Below are 15781 nucleotides of genomic sequence, written 5' to 3' on the forward strand. Positions count from 1 at the left end.
GTTTCTGGCTGGTTGGAGCCTGTTCCAGATCTTCTAAAGCAAAAAAAGTATTGGGTTAGTGCCTTGGTTTGCTTAGGAGTAAAAGCAGTACCAGATAAAAGCTAAACTAGGTGAGATGAAGCTTCTGTCAGATAATCTGGACTAAAGCAACTAGCCACAAAAATAAAATATTCTGAAAAGGAGTTGAAGGAGATAGGTTCAGCCTATCTGAGGTTGCTCTCTGTAACTCTTCTAGTGCAAAGGTTTTATCACCTAATTTTAGTAATGGTATCAGCAGCAGGAATGTAATTGAAGAAATGGACCTCCAAAACTATCAAGCACAGTTACAAAATATTTTTGATGTTGCTGCAAGTTCTCCATTGGCTAGCAGCTCTATGGAACTCTGCAGTCAAGAGGTATGTGTTTCAGTTCTTCTCCATTTTGGAACTCTGGCGTGGAAGTTGATAGGAAATTTAGAAGTGAAGATCTAATAGGACATTTGCTATCTGATGATACTACCCCAAGGCAAAAGGATGATGACTCTGTGGAATTTAATGATGCAATGCCACAATTTGAGAGCTTTGATTTTTCTCTTCCATTGGATAGCTCAACTACTGAAGAAAGTACATTTGGGAGCGTTCATGATTCCAGACAATTTGGTACATTTAATTCTGATACCTCTAATAAATATAAGATGAGCACAGTAAGTGGCATGCGTCAGACAACTATGTCAGGGAAAGCTGCAAACTGTTTGTTTAATGATGATGGAAGACAACACAGTGTAAGTATTGATGGCAGAATAACAGATATTTTTGGTTCAAGTGGATTGGGACATAAGGGTTCTTTCATTACTTCTGATGTTGTAGCGTCATGTTTCTCAAATGCTGCCAACAAACAGGATAATGGTGAAAATCCATTGACCCCTTTCAGAGCATATGGGTTCAATTCCTGAGCTTTTATGCTTCTGAATTGATGAAGACAGTGACATTGCAGAAGAAAATGATTACCGAGAGATATTACCTAACCAGGGCCAATATGGAAGAAAAGCACTTCAGGATATCACTGGACTATGTCAAAGCTAATTTAAAAGATTACTCTTCGGATTCTTTTTTCAAGTGCAAGTTTATGGAGTTGGATGATTTCAGTTTTATCTAAGTGCAAATACACCACAGTATCTGATTTTTAAATATTGTTAGACTTGTTGGCTCCTCAAATGGATGAATTATTGTCTCAGAGTGTGACACTGAATCCAGCAAATTATTTTAGCACTGATTCAACAAATATATTCCCGAGTTATGCATTGGATCAACATGGTAAACAGGCATCTAACAGGACATTTGCTATCTGATGATACTACATTGATCAGGTATATGTGATAGTTGTACCTGATTGAAGCTGCTGAGGCAGAGGATGAGCTCTTTGATTTCTTAGAACCTGCTGATGTTGTTTTCCTCTTATTTCCAGCAGCTGCTTCAGTTGTGGCAGTTGTACCAGGGGGCAAATCAGGGAACACCATTCTGGTAGGAACAGGAACAATGCTTGTTTCAGTTGAGGCTGGGGTTGCCTTTTTCTTCTTCCTTTTAGGTGGTCCCCTGCAATAGATAAATACAAACTGTCATAGCTGCTAAGTATGTCACATACAACCCAACACAAAAATCTGAAACAAAGAATCTCACCTATCAGCAAGCATTGCTGCAATGTCTGCAGGATCTCCATCTTTACAAGTGTACCAGTGATGCCCATATTCATGGCAAATAGGGCACTGGTGCCTGCCTTTATTGCCTTTGTTGCCACCTTCAGCAGCTCCTTTGAACCTTGTCTTCCTTCTACCAGCAGTTGATTTGAGAAGAGGTGGATGCATGAAGAAGCCATGATCAGATTTGGGCCACATGGACTTATCAGGAATGGCAGGGATGATACCCTCATAAGCTGACCTGAACTTCTGCACTGAGTAGTAGTTGTCCACATGGTCTTCAATTTTCTCTCCTCTTATGCTAGTGATGTAGGCCAGTGCATGCTTACATGGTAGGCCTGAAACCTGCCAAGCCCTACAAGTGCAAGTCCTTTGTTCCAAATTCACAACAAATCTGAAGCTTGATCCTCCTCTTGCACACAACTCTGCAATGCCATCGCCGCTAGTTATGACATCAATATCTAGGTTTCTACTTTGCTCCTTCAGCTTGTCCACAATGTGTGGAAGTATCTTGCCCTGCATCTGCCTTGCAATCTTCCTTCTGTGGTTCCATTTGATTAATAACTTCTGTCTGATTGTATCAAGCAAGTCATCCAAATTCCTGCCTTTTTCACCTTTGATCCAGTTGTTGAAGCTCTCAGCTAAATTATTTGTGACATAGTCTATCTTACATGTGACTCTAAATTGACTTCTGGTCCATAGCTTCTTATGGTTCTGCTGTAGATAAACCATAGCTGCTGGCTTAGCTGCTGCCATTGCTGACCAGTGTTTCTCAAAAAGGTATGAGTTCCAACTGTAAGATGATGCCCACAAATGATCATCAAACACCTGTCCATGGAACCTTTTCTTAAAATTTTGAACAAGATGCCACATACACTCTCTGTGCTCTGCATTAGGAAATACCTCACTCACACCGGCCATCACTGCTTGACCACAATCAGTACAGAAGGTCAGACCTGGTGGACTCCCTATAACATCTCTCAGTCTCTCCATGAACCATATCCAATTCTCATTTGTTTCTGAATCTATGACTCCAACTGCAACTGGATACATCCAGTTGTGCCCATCTACTGCACAGGCTACACATAGCTGACCTCTAAACTTGCCCGTGAGAAATGTACTATCAACTGACAAGTATGGCCTACAGCCTTGAAGAAACCCATCAATACATGGCTTCATGGCAAAGAACAGTCTATTGAACCTAATCTTGTTATTAATGGTATGATGATCAATAACTACAAAGCTACCCGGACAAGATTCCTCAATTTGCAACTTGAACCTATACAAATTGTCAAAACTGGACCTCCAATCTCCAAATAATTGGCTGTGAGCTAGTTCCTTACCATTATATACTCTCTTGTAAGGCACAACCACCTTGAATTTATCCTTGATCCTCTTCTGTAGCTCCATAGCTGACACCTTGGGATCCTCAAATACCCAGTCCTTCACCTTTTCACAAACCCAAAACTTGGTTGCACACTTCACTTTACCACCTCTTCTTGTGCTCTGACAGTCATGAGGATATGGGTTCTTCTTCACCTGCAAATATGTCACACCAATTATAAGTAGAGATCTCTTATAAGTAAATCAACAAAAAAAGCAAGATGGCAAGAGTTACCTTCACTGTTGTCTTGTCTGCACCTGTAGATGCAAGAATCCTCCACCTACATCCATCAATTTTGGCACTGCAGTAGACCCTGTACCTCCCTGGATCACTCTTCTCTATGTTAAACTCAAACTCATTTCTGATTGCATGTGTAGCCAAAGCCAACCTAAAACAAGACATATTTTCATAGATGCTGCCTACTGTCATTGGTGGGTCATTTTTGTCATACACTATTTCAGGATTACTAAGTGGAACTTTATCTTTGACCATTTCATCTGCCTCATCCTCCTCATAGTCATCATCATCATCATCATCATCAGAATCAGATTCCCATTCAGAGTCAGAAACAGGTACATCCTCCTCAAATGCATCAGTACCCTTGGTCCGTGGCTCTAATTCTATGTACATGCCCTCCTCATCCACACCCACGTGCTCATTCTGTGGCTCAGGATTGTTTAGGTAGTTGTCATCATCAGTGGTTGTTGCCGTTTGAGAGGAAGCTTGTGTTTGAGTGGAAGCTTGTGTTTGGGTTGGTGCTGGTGTAGGCTCAGCTAGGTTACAGGCTTGCATAGAGGAGTTAGGCATTTCAGCTAAATCATGCCATAGTGGAATGACTGGTGTATCAGTACCCATAGGATGGTAAGCAAAGGTCAACAAGCAGGTCTTGGCACTAGCATTTTTGGAAAACATAATAACTAAATCATGGTCACTGCTGACTTTGATGTTGGACTTGGTTTCACCACAGTAGTAGAACATGTCAACAATGTCACCATAACCACAAGGGTACTTATCCACAATGTCTTCGACCAAATCCTTGAAATTGGTTGTGTCAGCATCTACAACTGTGCTTATGCTAAACCAACGGCATCGAGAATTTGTCGCAACGATCCTTATTTCTAATCTGTAGCTCGTTTTGGGGTCCATCCTACATACGAACACCCATCGATTAAGGCATATCTACGGCAACAAACTAAGCACCTACAATCTCTTAGGCTAAGTGCATGACAATGGAGGACAACAAGAGAAGAAGACAACAGCTTACCCGTCTGAAAGCCACGCCGGGCGCACCTCCGGCTCCACCATGGCGACTCCTTGGATCTCGCGGTCACCCTCAACCAAGGCCCCTGCTGCACGCGGCCTTGGATCCAGTGGGTCAACCTCTTGATCCCTACCCCATGAGACCCCTTCCTCACGTGTGCAGATCTGCTTGGTCACCGCCGCCTCTTCTCGTCGCCGCCTTGGTTGGATCTCGCGGTCACCCTCAACCAAGGCCCCTGCTGCACGCGGCCTTGGATCCAGTGGGTCAACCACTTGATCCCTACCCCATGAGACCCCCTCCTCACGTGTGCTTGGTCACCGCCGCCCCTTCTCGCCGCCGCCTTGGTTCCTTCGGCTAGGGTTTTGAGAGAGAGAGGAGCTCGAGAGAGGACGAGAAATGAGGACCGTCGGCAGACTCTGGTGTTTTTCGTGGGACTTAACTGAACATAGGGGCAAAAAGGTCTTCCTATCCCTCCATTACCGGTCGTCACTCTGTAACCTGACGGAAGTGGCACACACGACCAGAAAACTTTGCGCGAAGGACTGAGGAGGGGCAGCCAAAATTTCAGTGGCAGAGAAGGAATTAGAAACTTTTATAATGGCTTGTAGGGAAAAGTCTCATTCTTTTTAGGTACCCAAACTTGCTTGGGTCCTTGAAGGTTAGTAACCAAGCTCTTTGGCACCCAAATGGCTTTCTTCTTTGAGCCCATCTATGGTTTACCAATGAACTTAGCCTTCACACCATTTGTACCCTTAACAAGCATATAGGAAGAATTAAGCTTAATGGAGGATACATTAGCATTTTTGCTTTTGTTGGTGCATTCATGCTCTCTATGACCAACTTGCTTGCAACTAGTGCAAAACCGACCATTGTTCTTCACAAAACTTGTCTTGTGAGGAGCAAAGGCCGCCTTGCCTTTCTTGGGGGTATAGCCCAATCCCTCTTTGTAGAGAGAAGCTCTTTGGCTACCCAAGGCCATAAGCAAGCGGTCCTCACCACTATAAGCCTTAGCCAAGGTGTGAGTGAGCTTAGTTACCTCCTTCTTGAGGTTCTCATTCTCAACCACTAGTGAGGTATCACAAGTGTGACCATCACTACTAGATGAGGTAGAAGTGGAAGTGCTACAAGAAGGGTTAGTTGGAGGAACAATGATAGGCATAGATAGTGATGTATCAATTAAATCACAAGTTAAACCTACATCACAAGTTTCAACATGCTTCTTTTTATCTTGTTCATTAAGCAAAGTGGAATGAGCTTTTTCAAGCTTTTTGTGAGCCTTGCCAAGCTTCTCATGGGCATCCTCTTGCCTCTCATGAGATGCACTAAGCTCATCAAATGCTTGCTTAAGGGCTTTTAGTTCCTTACGCAAGCTTTTGCATTCCTTTCTTGAGATGTCAAAGTGTTCTCTAGCATCTTCTAGCATGTCAATTAATTCATCTTTTATAGGTTCATCATCATCATTATCACTATCACTATCATGTTCACTATCACCTCCATCATCACAAGTTTGTACCTTAGTGGCCTTAGCCATGAAGCATGATGGAGAGTCGAAGAGAGAAGGCTTCTCATTGATTGCTATACTTGCAAGAACCTTCTTCTTGGTGGTCTTGTGATCATCACTATCATCATCATCATCACTTGAGGAAGCATCACTATCCCAAGTGACCACATATGATCCACCCTTCTTCTTCTTGAAGAATGTCTTGTCCTTCTTCTCCTTCTTTTCTTTCTTGTCCTTCTTCTTGTTCTTCTTGTCATCATCATTGTCGCTATTATATGGGCATTGAGCAACAAGATGATCTTTGCTTCCACACTTGAAGCATCTTCTTGACTCATCTTTGTTCTTGGATGAATACTTCTTTCTTCTTGCACGGTAGCCTTTCTTTACCATGAACTTGCCAAACCTCTTGACAAAGAGAGCCATCTTTTCATCATCACTATCATCCCATGAATCATCATCCTCACTTGATGTTTCTTGCTTTGCTTTGCCCTTGGATGATGTGGCCTTGAATGCCACGCTCTTCTTCTTGTCATCCTTCTTGTCATCTTTCTTCTCCCTCTTTTCTTCCTTCTCATCATCATCTCTATAAGCATCATCGGTCATGATATCTCCCAAGACTTGATTTGGTGTCATTGTGTTCAAACCACTCCTCACTAGCAAGGTGACCAACATTTTAAATCTCTCGGGCAAACATCTCAAGAACTTGTTTGAGAAGTCCTTGTCCTCTATGTTCTCACCAAGTGCTTTGAGATCATTTACAATCACCTCCATTCGGTGGAACATGTCCGGCACACTCTCATCCTCCTTCATCTTGAAGCTTGTAAACTTTTCTTTGAGGATGTATGCCTTTGCACCCTTCACGGCTTGAGTACCTTTAAATGATTCTTCCAACTTCTTCCAAGCCTCATGTGCCATCTCAATATTTTTGATTTGCTCAAATGTTCTTGCATCAATTGCATCATGAATGGCACTTAGAGCAATATCATTGTTTTGGAGAAGTACTTCTTCGGCGGCGGTGGGATTTTCCGGATTACCAATCTCAATTTTAGTTTCTACCACCTTCCACACCTTTCTATTGATTGACTTGATATGTGTGGCCATCTTTGATTTCCAATAAGAATAATTTGAGCCATCAAATTGGGGTGGCTTCTTGGTGTTGTTGATTTGAGCCATTTTAACACCGAAGGTTGTTAAGCCTCAAATAACGGTGACCTCGGCTCTGATACCACTTGAAAGGTCCTAATGGCTAGAGGGAGGGTGAATAGCCTAATAAAAATTTCTACAACAACACTTAACCAAATGGTTAGACAATTATGAGGCGAAGCGAGTGTTGCGCTAGCCTACTCAAAATGCAAGCCACCTACCACAATTCTAGTTTAGATAGTGTCAATTCACACAAGAGCTATGACACTACCCTATGTTAGTGTGCTCTCAAAGGCTAACTAAAGAGCCACACCAACCAAGCAAGCAAGCTCTCACAACTAGCTACACTAAAGAGCTTGTCAACTAGTTTGCGGTAAAGTAAAGAGAGTGGTTAGGATAGTTATACCACCGTGTAGATGAAGAACCAATCAATTACAAAGATGAATAACAATGAAGACCAATCACCTCGGAATCAATGATGAAGACAATGATTTTTTACCGAGGTTCACTTGCTTGCCGGCAAGCTAGTCCTCGTTGTGGCGATTCACTCACTTGGAGGTTCACGCGCTAATTGGCTTCACACGCCAAACCCTCAATAGGGTGCCGCACAACCAACACAAGATGAGGATCACACAAGCCATGAGCAATCCACTAGAGTACCTTTTGGCGCTCCGCCGGGGAAAGGTCAAGAACCCCTCACAATCACCACGATCGGAGCCAGAGACAATCACCACCTCCGCTCGACGATCCTCGCTGCTCCAAGCCGTCTAGGTGGCGGCAACCACCAAGAGTAACAAGCGAAATCCGCAGCGAACCACGATCACTAAGTGTCTCTAGATGCAATCACTCAAGCAATGCACTTGGATCACTCTCAATCTCACTATGATGATGAATCAATGATGTAGATGAGTGGGAGGGCTTTGGCTTAGCTCACAAGGTTGCTATGTCAATGAAAATGGCCAAAGATGTGAGCCACAGCCGGCCATAGGGCTATAAATAGAGCCCCAATCAAATAGAGCCATTATACCCCTTCACTGGGCAAAACGCGCTCTGACCGGACGCTCCGGTCATACTGACCGGACACTGGCCCTCAGCGTCCGGTCGCCCGATGGATGCCACACGTCATCAGCTTCAAACACAGTTCGTCAGATTCCAACGGCTACGAAGCTGACCGGACGCTCCGATCAAAACTGACCGGACGCTCAAGCCCCAGCGTCCGGTCGTTTCCAGTAAGCTCCCCGAGGCATGTTTTTTCGACCGGACGCATCCGGTCCACCTTGACCGGACGCAGCCAGCGTCCGGTGCTCAACCCTAGCCTACTGTGCCATCTGACAGCTCGACCGGACGCAGCCTTTCAGCGTCCGGTCATTGAGTGACCCAGCGTCCGGTCAGTAGACCGACGCCAGCATCATTTCGACCAACTCCATTTCAACTCTAACTTCTTCACCCTTGCTCAAATGTGCCAATCACCAAGAATTTTGCATCCGGCGCAATAGAAAATAGACATTTCATTTTCCCGAAAGCGCCGAATCCCGCCGAGCTTGCGAGGCGGGAGGGAGAGAGGAACCCAAACCCATCTCAACCCTACAACCACCTTGTGCACATGTGTTAGCATATTTTCACAAATATTATCAAGGGTGTTAGCACTCCCCTAGATCCTAAATGCATATGCAATAAGTTAGAGCATCTAGTGGCACTTTGATAACCGTATTCCGATACGAGTTTCACCCCTCTTAATAGTACGGCTATCAAACCTAAATGTGATCACACTCTCTAAGTGTCTTGATCACCAAAACAAAATAGCTCCTATGGTTTATACCTTTGCCTTGAGCTTTTTGTTTTTCTCTTTCTTCATTTCAAGTTTAAGCCCTTGATCATCGCCATGCCATCACCATTGTCATGCTATGATCTTCATTAGCTTCTTCTACTTGAAGTGTGCTACCTATGTCATGATCACTTGATAAACTAGGTTAGCACTTAGGGTTTCATCAATTCACCAAAACCAAACTAGAGCTTTCATCATGTTAGAGATGAGATTGGGGCTATGTTGGAGCAAGTCATTAACGATGGTGCTGAAGAAGGGAGTGATGAACACTACTATGCCACCCAATTTCTTAAGAAAAAGGAAAACCGTGATGTGTTCATTACTTTGAAGACACCAAATGGGAGGCTTAATTGGCTGAGGCGGGCATGGGAGGACCAGAAAAATTAGTGTTGTTATGTAGTAAAATAAATTGTTCAATTTCAGATATTTTTTGATGTTTTATGTAATGGGCACATTATTTGATGATTTATGTTATGACTTTGCTTGTGCGAATAATTATTTCGTGTATATGCTTCCTCTATTCCTTTGCTCGTGCTTCATAATGTGTATCTATTTTAGGTGCTGAAATTAATATGAGCATCTCTAGTGATGAGGATGCAATTCAGGATGAATTGGGTACTGATGAGGATTTCATGGTTGCATATATTGCATTGGAATTGATGGGCTCAACTAGCAGTGTTGCAAAGAACAAGGAGGTGGTTCCGGATGTACCAGTCATGACAGGGATACAATGGGTTGAAATCCAACTAAATGATAGAGTCCAGTGCTACAACATGTTTAGAATGACAAGGTCAGTGTTCCATCGCTTCCATCAGACTTTGGTTCAGAATTATGGCTTGAGATCAACTACTGATGTTTATACCAAGGAAGCCTTAGGCATGTTTTTGTGGACATGTGGTGCACCTCAATAGTTTAGACAAGTCGCAAATAAGTTTCGTCTTTCATTAGAAACTGTTAGTAGAAAGTTTAGTGAGGTACTTGACTCAATTTGTAGACTGTCTATTGAAATCATAAGACCTAAGGATCCACACTTTGGTACAATTCATCCAAAACTGCAGCAAGCTAGGTTCTGGCTTCATTCCAACGATTGCAAGGCGTCATTGATGGTACACACATACCTGTAACTGTACCAAAAAGTGAACAGGCAAAATACATTGGACGACATGGTTATGCTTCACAAAATGTCATGGCGGTTTGTGATTTCGATATGCGGTTCACATTTGTTGTCACGGGTTGGGCTGGATCTACTCATGACACTCGGGTATTTTTTGATACTTTAGTCACCTACAAGGATAAATTTCCACATCCACCTTAAGGCAAGTATTACCTTGTTGATTCTGGGTATCTTAATAGAAAAGGATATCTAGCACCTTACAAGGGACAAAGGTATCATGTGCCCGAATGGCAACATGGTTGTCATGCAGTGGGATCGAAGGAGGTGTTGAACTATGCTCATGCATCCCTCCGAAATGTGATTGAGTGGTCATTTGGAGTTCTCAAGATGAAGTGGCACATTCTCTTATAGTTACCTAGCTATCCAATTGAGAAGCAATCAAAGATTATCGTTGCTTGCATGTCTCTTTATAATTTTATTAGAGACAATGCCATAAATGATTAACATTTTGAAACCTATGTGGAAGACAGTAGTGGTGTTGGGTCCCAAGTTCCTTCAGTTGATGGTAGTGGTTCGGCGGATGATATGGATATGGGTGCTTTCCGTGATGCTATTGCTAATGCGTTGGTTGGGTGATTCATTGTTAGAAACTTGAGTATTTTGTAGCAATTACATTACCCAAATGGATGTTATTTTTGACTATTATTGTACATTGCAATTTAATGGAACCATATTGCTATAATGCTATCTCAAACTTTAAAAATATTCCCACCATTGCCTTCAGATCATTGTGACGAACCAAAAGAGATATCATCGGCCTCAAAGGTACATAGGTCAATTTACATCCAGGACAGATAATCTACCAGAAATAATTAGGACAGCCAAATGCCTAGCTTATTCAGACGGCAGATTCTTCAGATCGTGACTTATCAAATAAGCCTACTCAGCTTATAAGCGAGACTCAGAAAAGCTAAAACAAACAGGGCCTATACTGCATATTAATGGCATCGTCAACATTCTTTTTCATTGGCTGATATCAAAGTTTTAGGGGGCCAGGTTTCAACTCCCTGTTCGCCCTTGTCTCCTGGCAAATTTGGAAGGAGCGCAATGCGAGGTGTTTCAGAGAATCGACAGCAAGCATCACCGACCTACTACAGCTAATCAAGGCCCAAGCCGATCGTTGGATGGAGGCCGGAGCAGGAGTCCTTGCAGCATTATACTCAGGATGTTTACCTTCCAAAATGTAGCGCTAAGAGAAAACTAACGGGCTTTCTTGTATTATAAATCTTTATCTTCTAATACAATGATATGCACACTCGTGCGTATTCGAGAAAAAAAAGTTTTAGTATTAGCTTTATATACTATGCCTTCCATAGTAAGGTAGCTGACATTTTGGGTATTATGTTTTTAAATTTTCTATGTTTATTTTTAAAACTCTTGTATTGAACTATTTTATTTTTTAATATTATAGTAATTGATACCAAAATATAATTTGTAGACTTTGGGAATTAATATGGAGACCTGTTTTGGCCCAATACTAAGATAACAGATGACAACGACAATTGGAATTCCTCGCGATCCATCCATTAAAAGCATCTCCAAGAGTTTTCAAGACCTACTCTCAATTTTGATTTTTTAGCAAGATTAGAAAAAACGCTCTCCAACAATTCCTTAACCCAACTCCCAACACATGGTAAATCGATCCAATCGTGTGTAAATATACGTGCGCATATTAATCAGCCAATACGGAGGTGGATTAACATGGGGGGAATAAATAGTAAGAACAGGGTCCCTAATACAAATATACAAGAGGGAAATAAAGTGTGTAAGTGGTTAGGATAATCTGGAAATAGTATTGGAATACTGATGGAAATTGTTTTCTATATTTTAGAACGAGATTCTTGAAACAGGTAGAGAAACTCAATAAATATGTTCCCATAATTTTTTAGCAACTTACAAAAACTCATTGATTAACCCTATTGTTTTTTTGAAATTATTGGAGATGCTCTAAGACACCGCTCTGTCTCCGCCTCCAGCAATGTGGCCACATCGGTTAGAGTGGGGACCCTCCTTTTCATGATAATAGTGCTAGTAGATAGAGTCATGGTGTGAGCCTAAATTATCCCCATGAAATGAGGTTATAATCCTCTGATGATGAAACCAGATTAGGAGGAACAATCTCGGTACTTCCCAATATGCATCTTATGCAAACCTAGGATTAACGCGTCCCCCCCTCCCAAAAGAATTACAATAGTATTTATATAGGTCAAACCAATTTAAGTTTGATAAACTTTATAGTGAATAGCATTAAACTAAATTTACTATAAAAATATATTCCATAATAAATTTAATAGTATTTATTTTATATTATAAAATATTATTGTTTTTAACATAAATTTGATCAAATGTCAGGCTATTTGACTTATCGAAAAGTAAAAATTATATTCTTTTTTTAGAACAGAGGAGTATAGCTCTTGTATAGTGTAGATGAAAATTGAATTTGTAGCGAGACTCATTCACAGGTCACAGCACTGCAGAAGCATCTAACGGTGATGCACGTGTGTTCTGTTCAAACCAGTGCCAATGTCACTTACGCCACGGTGGAGCAAACGATCGATAAGCTGATAAGGTAACAGTAGTATCTTCAAGGCTTCAGCGCCACAGCAGCCTGGAACAGGTTCCGCTGCACTGCACGGCAAATTCCGACATCATGGCGAGAGCTTGCAACCGCGCGCTGAGACTGCTGCCGAATTCCATCACCACGCAGCTGGCAAGCAGCGGAAGCCGCGCCAGATGCAGAAACCTCGCCGTTCACGCGCAGCTTTCCACTGAAGACGATGCTATGATCGAGCCACTGAAGAAAGTGCAAGTCACACAGGTACAGAGCGCAGTGTTCACGATGATTTGTTTGGGTGATCCTTGAAAGCTCATTTCTGGTGCGGCTTGTCTCGATTCAGAGCCTCCGGAAGACCCGCCGGAGGGGAACCGGGGGCGCGCGGCAGAGCCTGGTCTCCGTCGGAACGTCGTGCGGCGGAGGCGATCAGTGGAGCAGCGACATCGAACTGACGTTGCGGCAGCTGCATCTAGACGACCTGATCGAGGACGGGCAGAGGGACGCTGATGTGCTCGTGCACCTTCTGGTACAGCAGGTAATTGCCTAGGGTTACAGCAACAGAATGAATGATGAGTGTGCCCGTGCACTTATCAGTTAATGATGGGTCTGAAGAACATGTGGTGAATTAGATCGAGTACAAGTAGATAGATAGGTTCGCAGGCGAGGAACTGATATTGGTGTGATTTGTTTTCAGCACACTCAGTTTGGGATGTCGATAAAAGGGCGAGTCCTCACATCCTTCAGAAAAATATGCGATTCCTGCTCCTTGCCGTACTGCACAAATGTATTGTTCTCTCACCGAAAATCTTCTCCGTTCTATCATGCTATTCGAATTTCGATATGAGCTCCTTTACCGCACATCAATAATATAGCATGAAAGATACCAAACCTTGGTACCTGAGGCACCAACCTCAAGTAATAATTTAGATACACACTTGTCAAAGACTTGTAAAGGCTCGTTCGGTTGTCACGGATTGCTGGGCTGGAACAAATCCTACCTGGATTGCTTCACTAATTTATATAACTTTAATAAGCTGGAAAGATTACTGGTATCATTCTGGCCTAACCGAACAGGCCCTAAATAAAATCTTAATTTAAGTTCTGCACATATGCAGAGGCATTCAATCATATTTTCAGACAGCTGACATGCTCTTGCTCTGCAGATCGATGAACGCTTCAATCTCACGGTTCTGTCTTCAACCAGGAGAGATCAGAGTGGGCTGCCTGATCTCGGTGACACTGATCCATCGGTATGAGTTCTGAATTAGCAGCGCTTGGATTTCTGTTAAAATTTCTGAAGCAACACTCACGCCAGTTCCAACTTATCTCCACTTTTAAACAGGTCATCTATGTCAGACCAGGAGATGAAGTCGATCTTGACTCGGTAATCCAAGAGACCGTACGATTAACTGCATCCGCTAAGGTGAAACACTGGTCCTGATTACAGCCTGCATGCTAGGTTGGTCAGTGACGTTACTGATTAATATGTGGACATCACGTGCAGAGTTCATGTTCGGAGACCTGCGAAAAGTCTACAGCTGTATGGCAATGTATGCACTTGCTACGATTCACTGCACTTAATTTCAATCAGTAACGTACAGTACAGATCTTTGTCATGATCCTTTATCTCTAATTCTGCAGATGGTGGTAGCCAGAGGAAGAAGACTTCCAGCCAAAGGTGGTCAAAACTTCTTGATCTGAAGAAAACCCTGGATAAAGCGCCTAAGTGAATTACTTACTATGCATCAGTCAACTGCCAATGCTGCATATAGAGAATAATGCTGTATCATGATGCTGGAATGGAAGTGGCGACAACTTGTTCAACCAAGATGAAAGGTTGGTGGTTTATAACTCACTAGCAAACGTGCCCATGCGTTGCAACGGGGAACCCAATACATATTAAAATCGAACTACGTATCATGGATAGACGCAAGTTGTTCTAATAACTCGTATGAACACGGCGTATGAGTGAGTCATATATAAGATAATAGAGAGCTAGCGCAACCCAGTATGTCTTCCAATGGGACTTCATCTGCATCATCGCTAGACGCGAGTTTTTCCAACTCATATGAGCACGGTGATTGAGTACGGGTCATACGAGTCTGGATCACATACAAGATACGGAGGGTGTAAGTGACACGGAAGAAGAAACTTTCCAATATCCGATAGTTAGAGGGAGGTGGTGTCATCTATTCTAATTTATTTCTGAAATATGACTCAATACCGCATGATGACAATGATCTAACTTGTATGATCATGCTTTGCCTTAGAATCAAACTCCACACAGTGCACGAATGCATCATTAATTTCATTTCATTTTGGATTAGACTCTACCATGCACGGATGCGAATTTTTCTAGCTAACCTGGGCATTATATATTTTGATATTATATATATAATATCTGCAGATTATTCTAATATATGCAATGCCACGATTTCATACTTTTTTTTGTCCTAGGAGCTATAAGGTGTTAACTATTGTTTAAATAAATAGAAAAGATTTTGTTATACATCACATCACATATATATGGTTTGGTGGTATGCACTTGCTATTGTATTGATGGAGATGGAGATTGGAGATCTGGTTCCATCCCTCACACGTGGCTTCTATTTTTAGCGTTTTTTTCACATGTACATGGGTGCTCGGTTCTATTTTTAGCTTTTTTTTCCCACATGTATGTGGGTGCTCGTCTGTCACATCCGGCCCAATTTGGAATTTGGTCCGTAGTGGCCCGTGTGCATGTTAATGAGATATTGTGAAGAGTTTAATCCTATCTTGGTTGTTAAAGATAGGATATACCAACATATAAGGCTTTTAGAGTCCATCCCACCATTTCGGGGTTAATTCTTTTAAGGTGCGATAGACTAACATATAAGGCTTATAGAGTCCATTCTACCATAACTAGGTTAATCCTTTCGTGCAACGAAATAAGTGGATGGTGGTAGGTGTGGTTCGCCCAACGTGTAGAGCGGATCTGAGTCGTTTGGACTCGACATTACATCGCCTCTATTTTTAGCTTTTTCACATGTGTGTCAGTGTGTGGTGCTCGCTCGGACTTGTGTGGGTGCTTAGATTTCCGATGAAAAAAAAAACGTGGACAGAACACATTCCGATAAAAAAGAAAATGTGGACAGAACACGGAAGCCGTATGGGAAGGTGGGTACTCGCTGGGACTTCCAAACCGTATGGGAAGGAAGAAACATATACGGATACACTTCCAAACCGTATGGGAAGGAAGAAACATATACGGATACGGGAAGAGAGAGG

At 42.4% G+C, this 15781-nt stretch overlaps 2 protein-coding genes across 2 annotated transcripts; one reads left to right on the forward strand and one right to left on the reverse strand.

Annotated features, from left to right (window-relative positions):
* Nucleotides 1-2193: 2193 nt before the first annotated feature.
* Nucleotides 2194-3954, reverse strand: LOC136494480 (uncharacterized). The gene is made up of 3 exons (XM_066490638.1): nt 3291-3954; nt 3016-3211; nt 2194-2813 (listed from the first exon to the last, which is right to left on the reverse strand). Exons 1-3 carry the CDS (start codon nt 3909-3911, stop codon nt 2752-2754), a joined length of 879 nt encoding a protein of 292 aa, XP_066346735.1. The 5' UTR covers nt 3912-3954; the 3' UTR covers nt 2194-2751.
* Nucleotides 3955-12522: 8568 nt separating this feature from the next.
* LOC136491041 (large ribosomal RNA subunit accumulation protein YCED homolog 2, chloroplastic-like) lies at nt 12523-15224 on the forward strand. The gene is made up of 7 exons (XM_066487246.1): nt 12523-12778; nt 12858-13049; nt 13209-13298; nt 13678-13764; nt 13857-13937; nt 14019-14064; nt 14156-15224. Exons 1-7 carry the CDS (start codon nt 12611-12613, stop codon nt 14242-14244), a joined length of 753 nt encoding a protein of 250 aa, XP_066343343.1. The 5' UTR covers nt 12523-12610; the 3' UTR covers nt 14245-15224.
* The last annotated feature ends 557 nt before the right edge of the window (nt 15225-15781 follow it).

This window comes from Miscanthus floridulus, chromosome 11 (assembly GCF_019320115.1).
Source record: "Miscanthus floridulus cultivar M001 chromosome 11, ASM1932011v1, whole genome shotgun sequence".
Lineage (NCBI taxonomy): Eukaryota > Viridiplantae > Streptophyta > Magnoliopsida > Poales > Poaceae > Miscanthus > Miscanthus floridulus.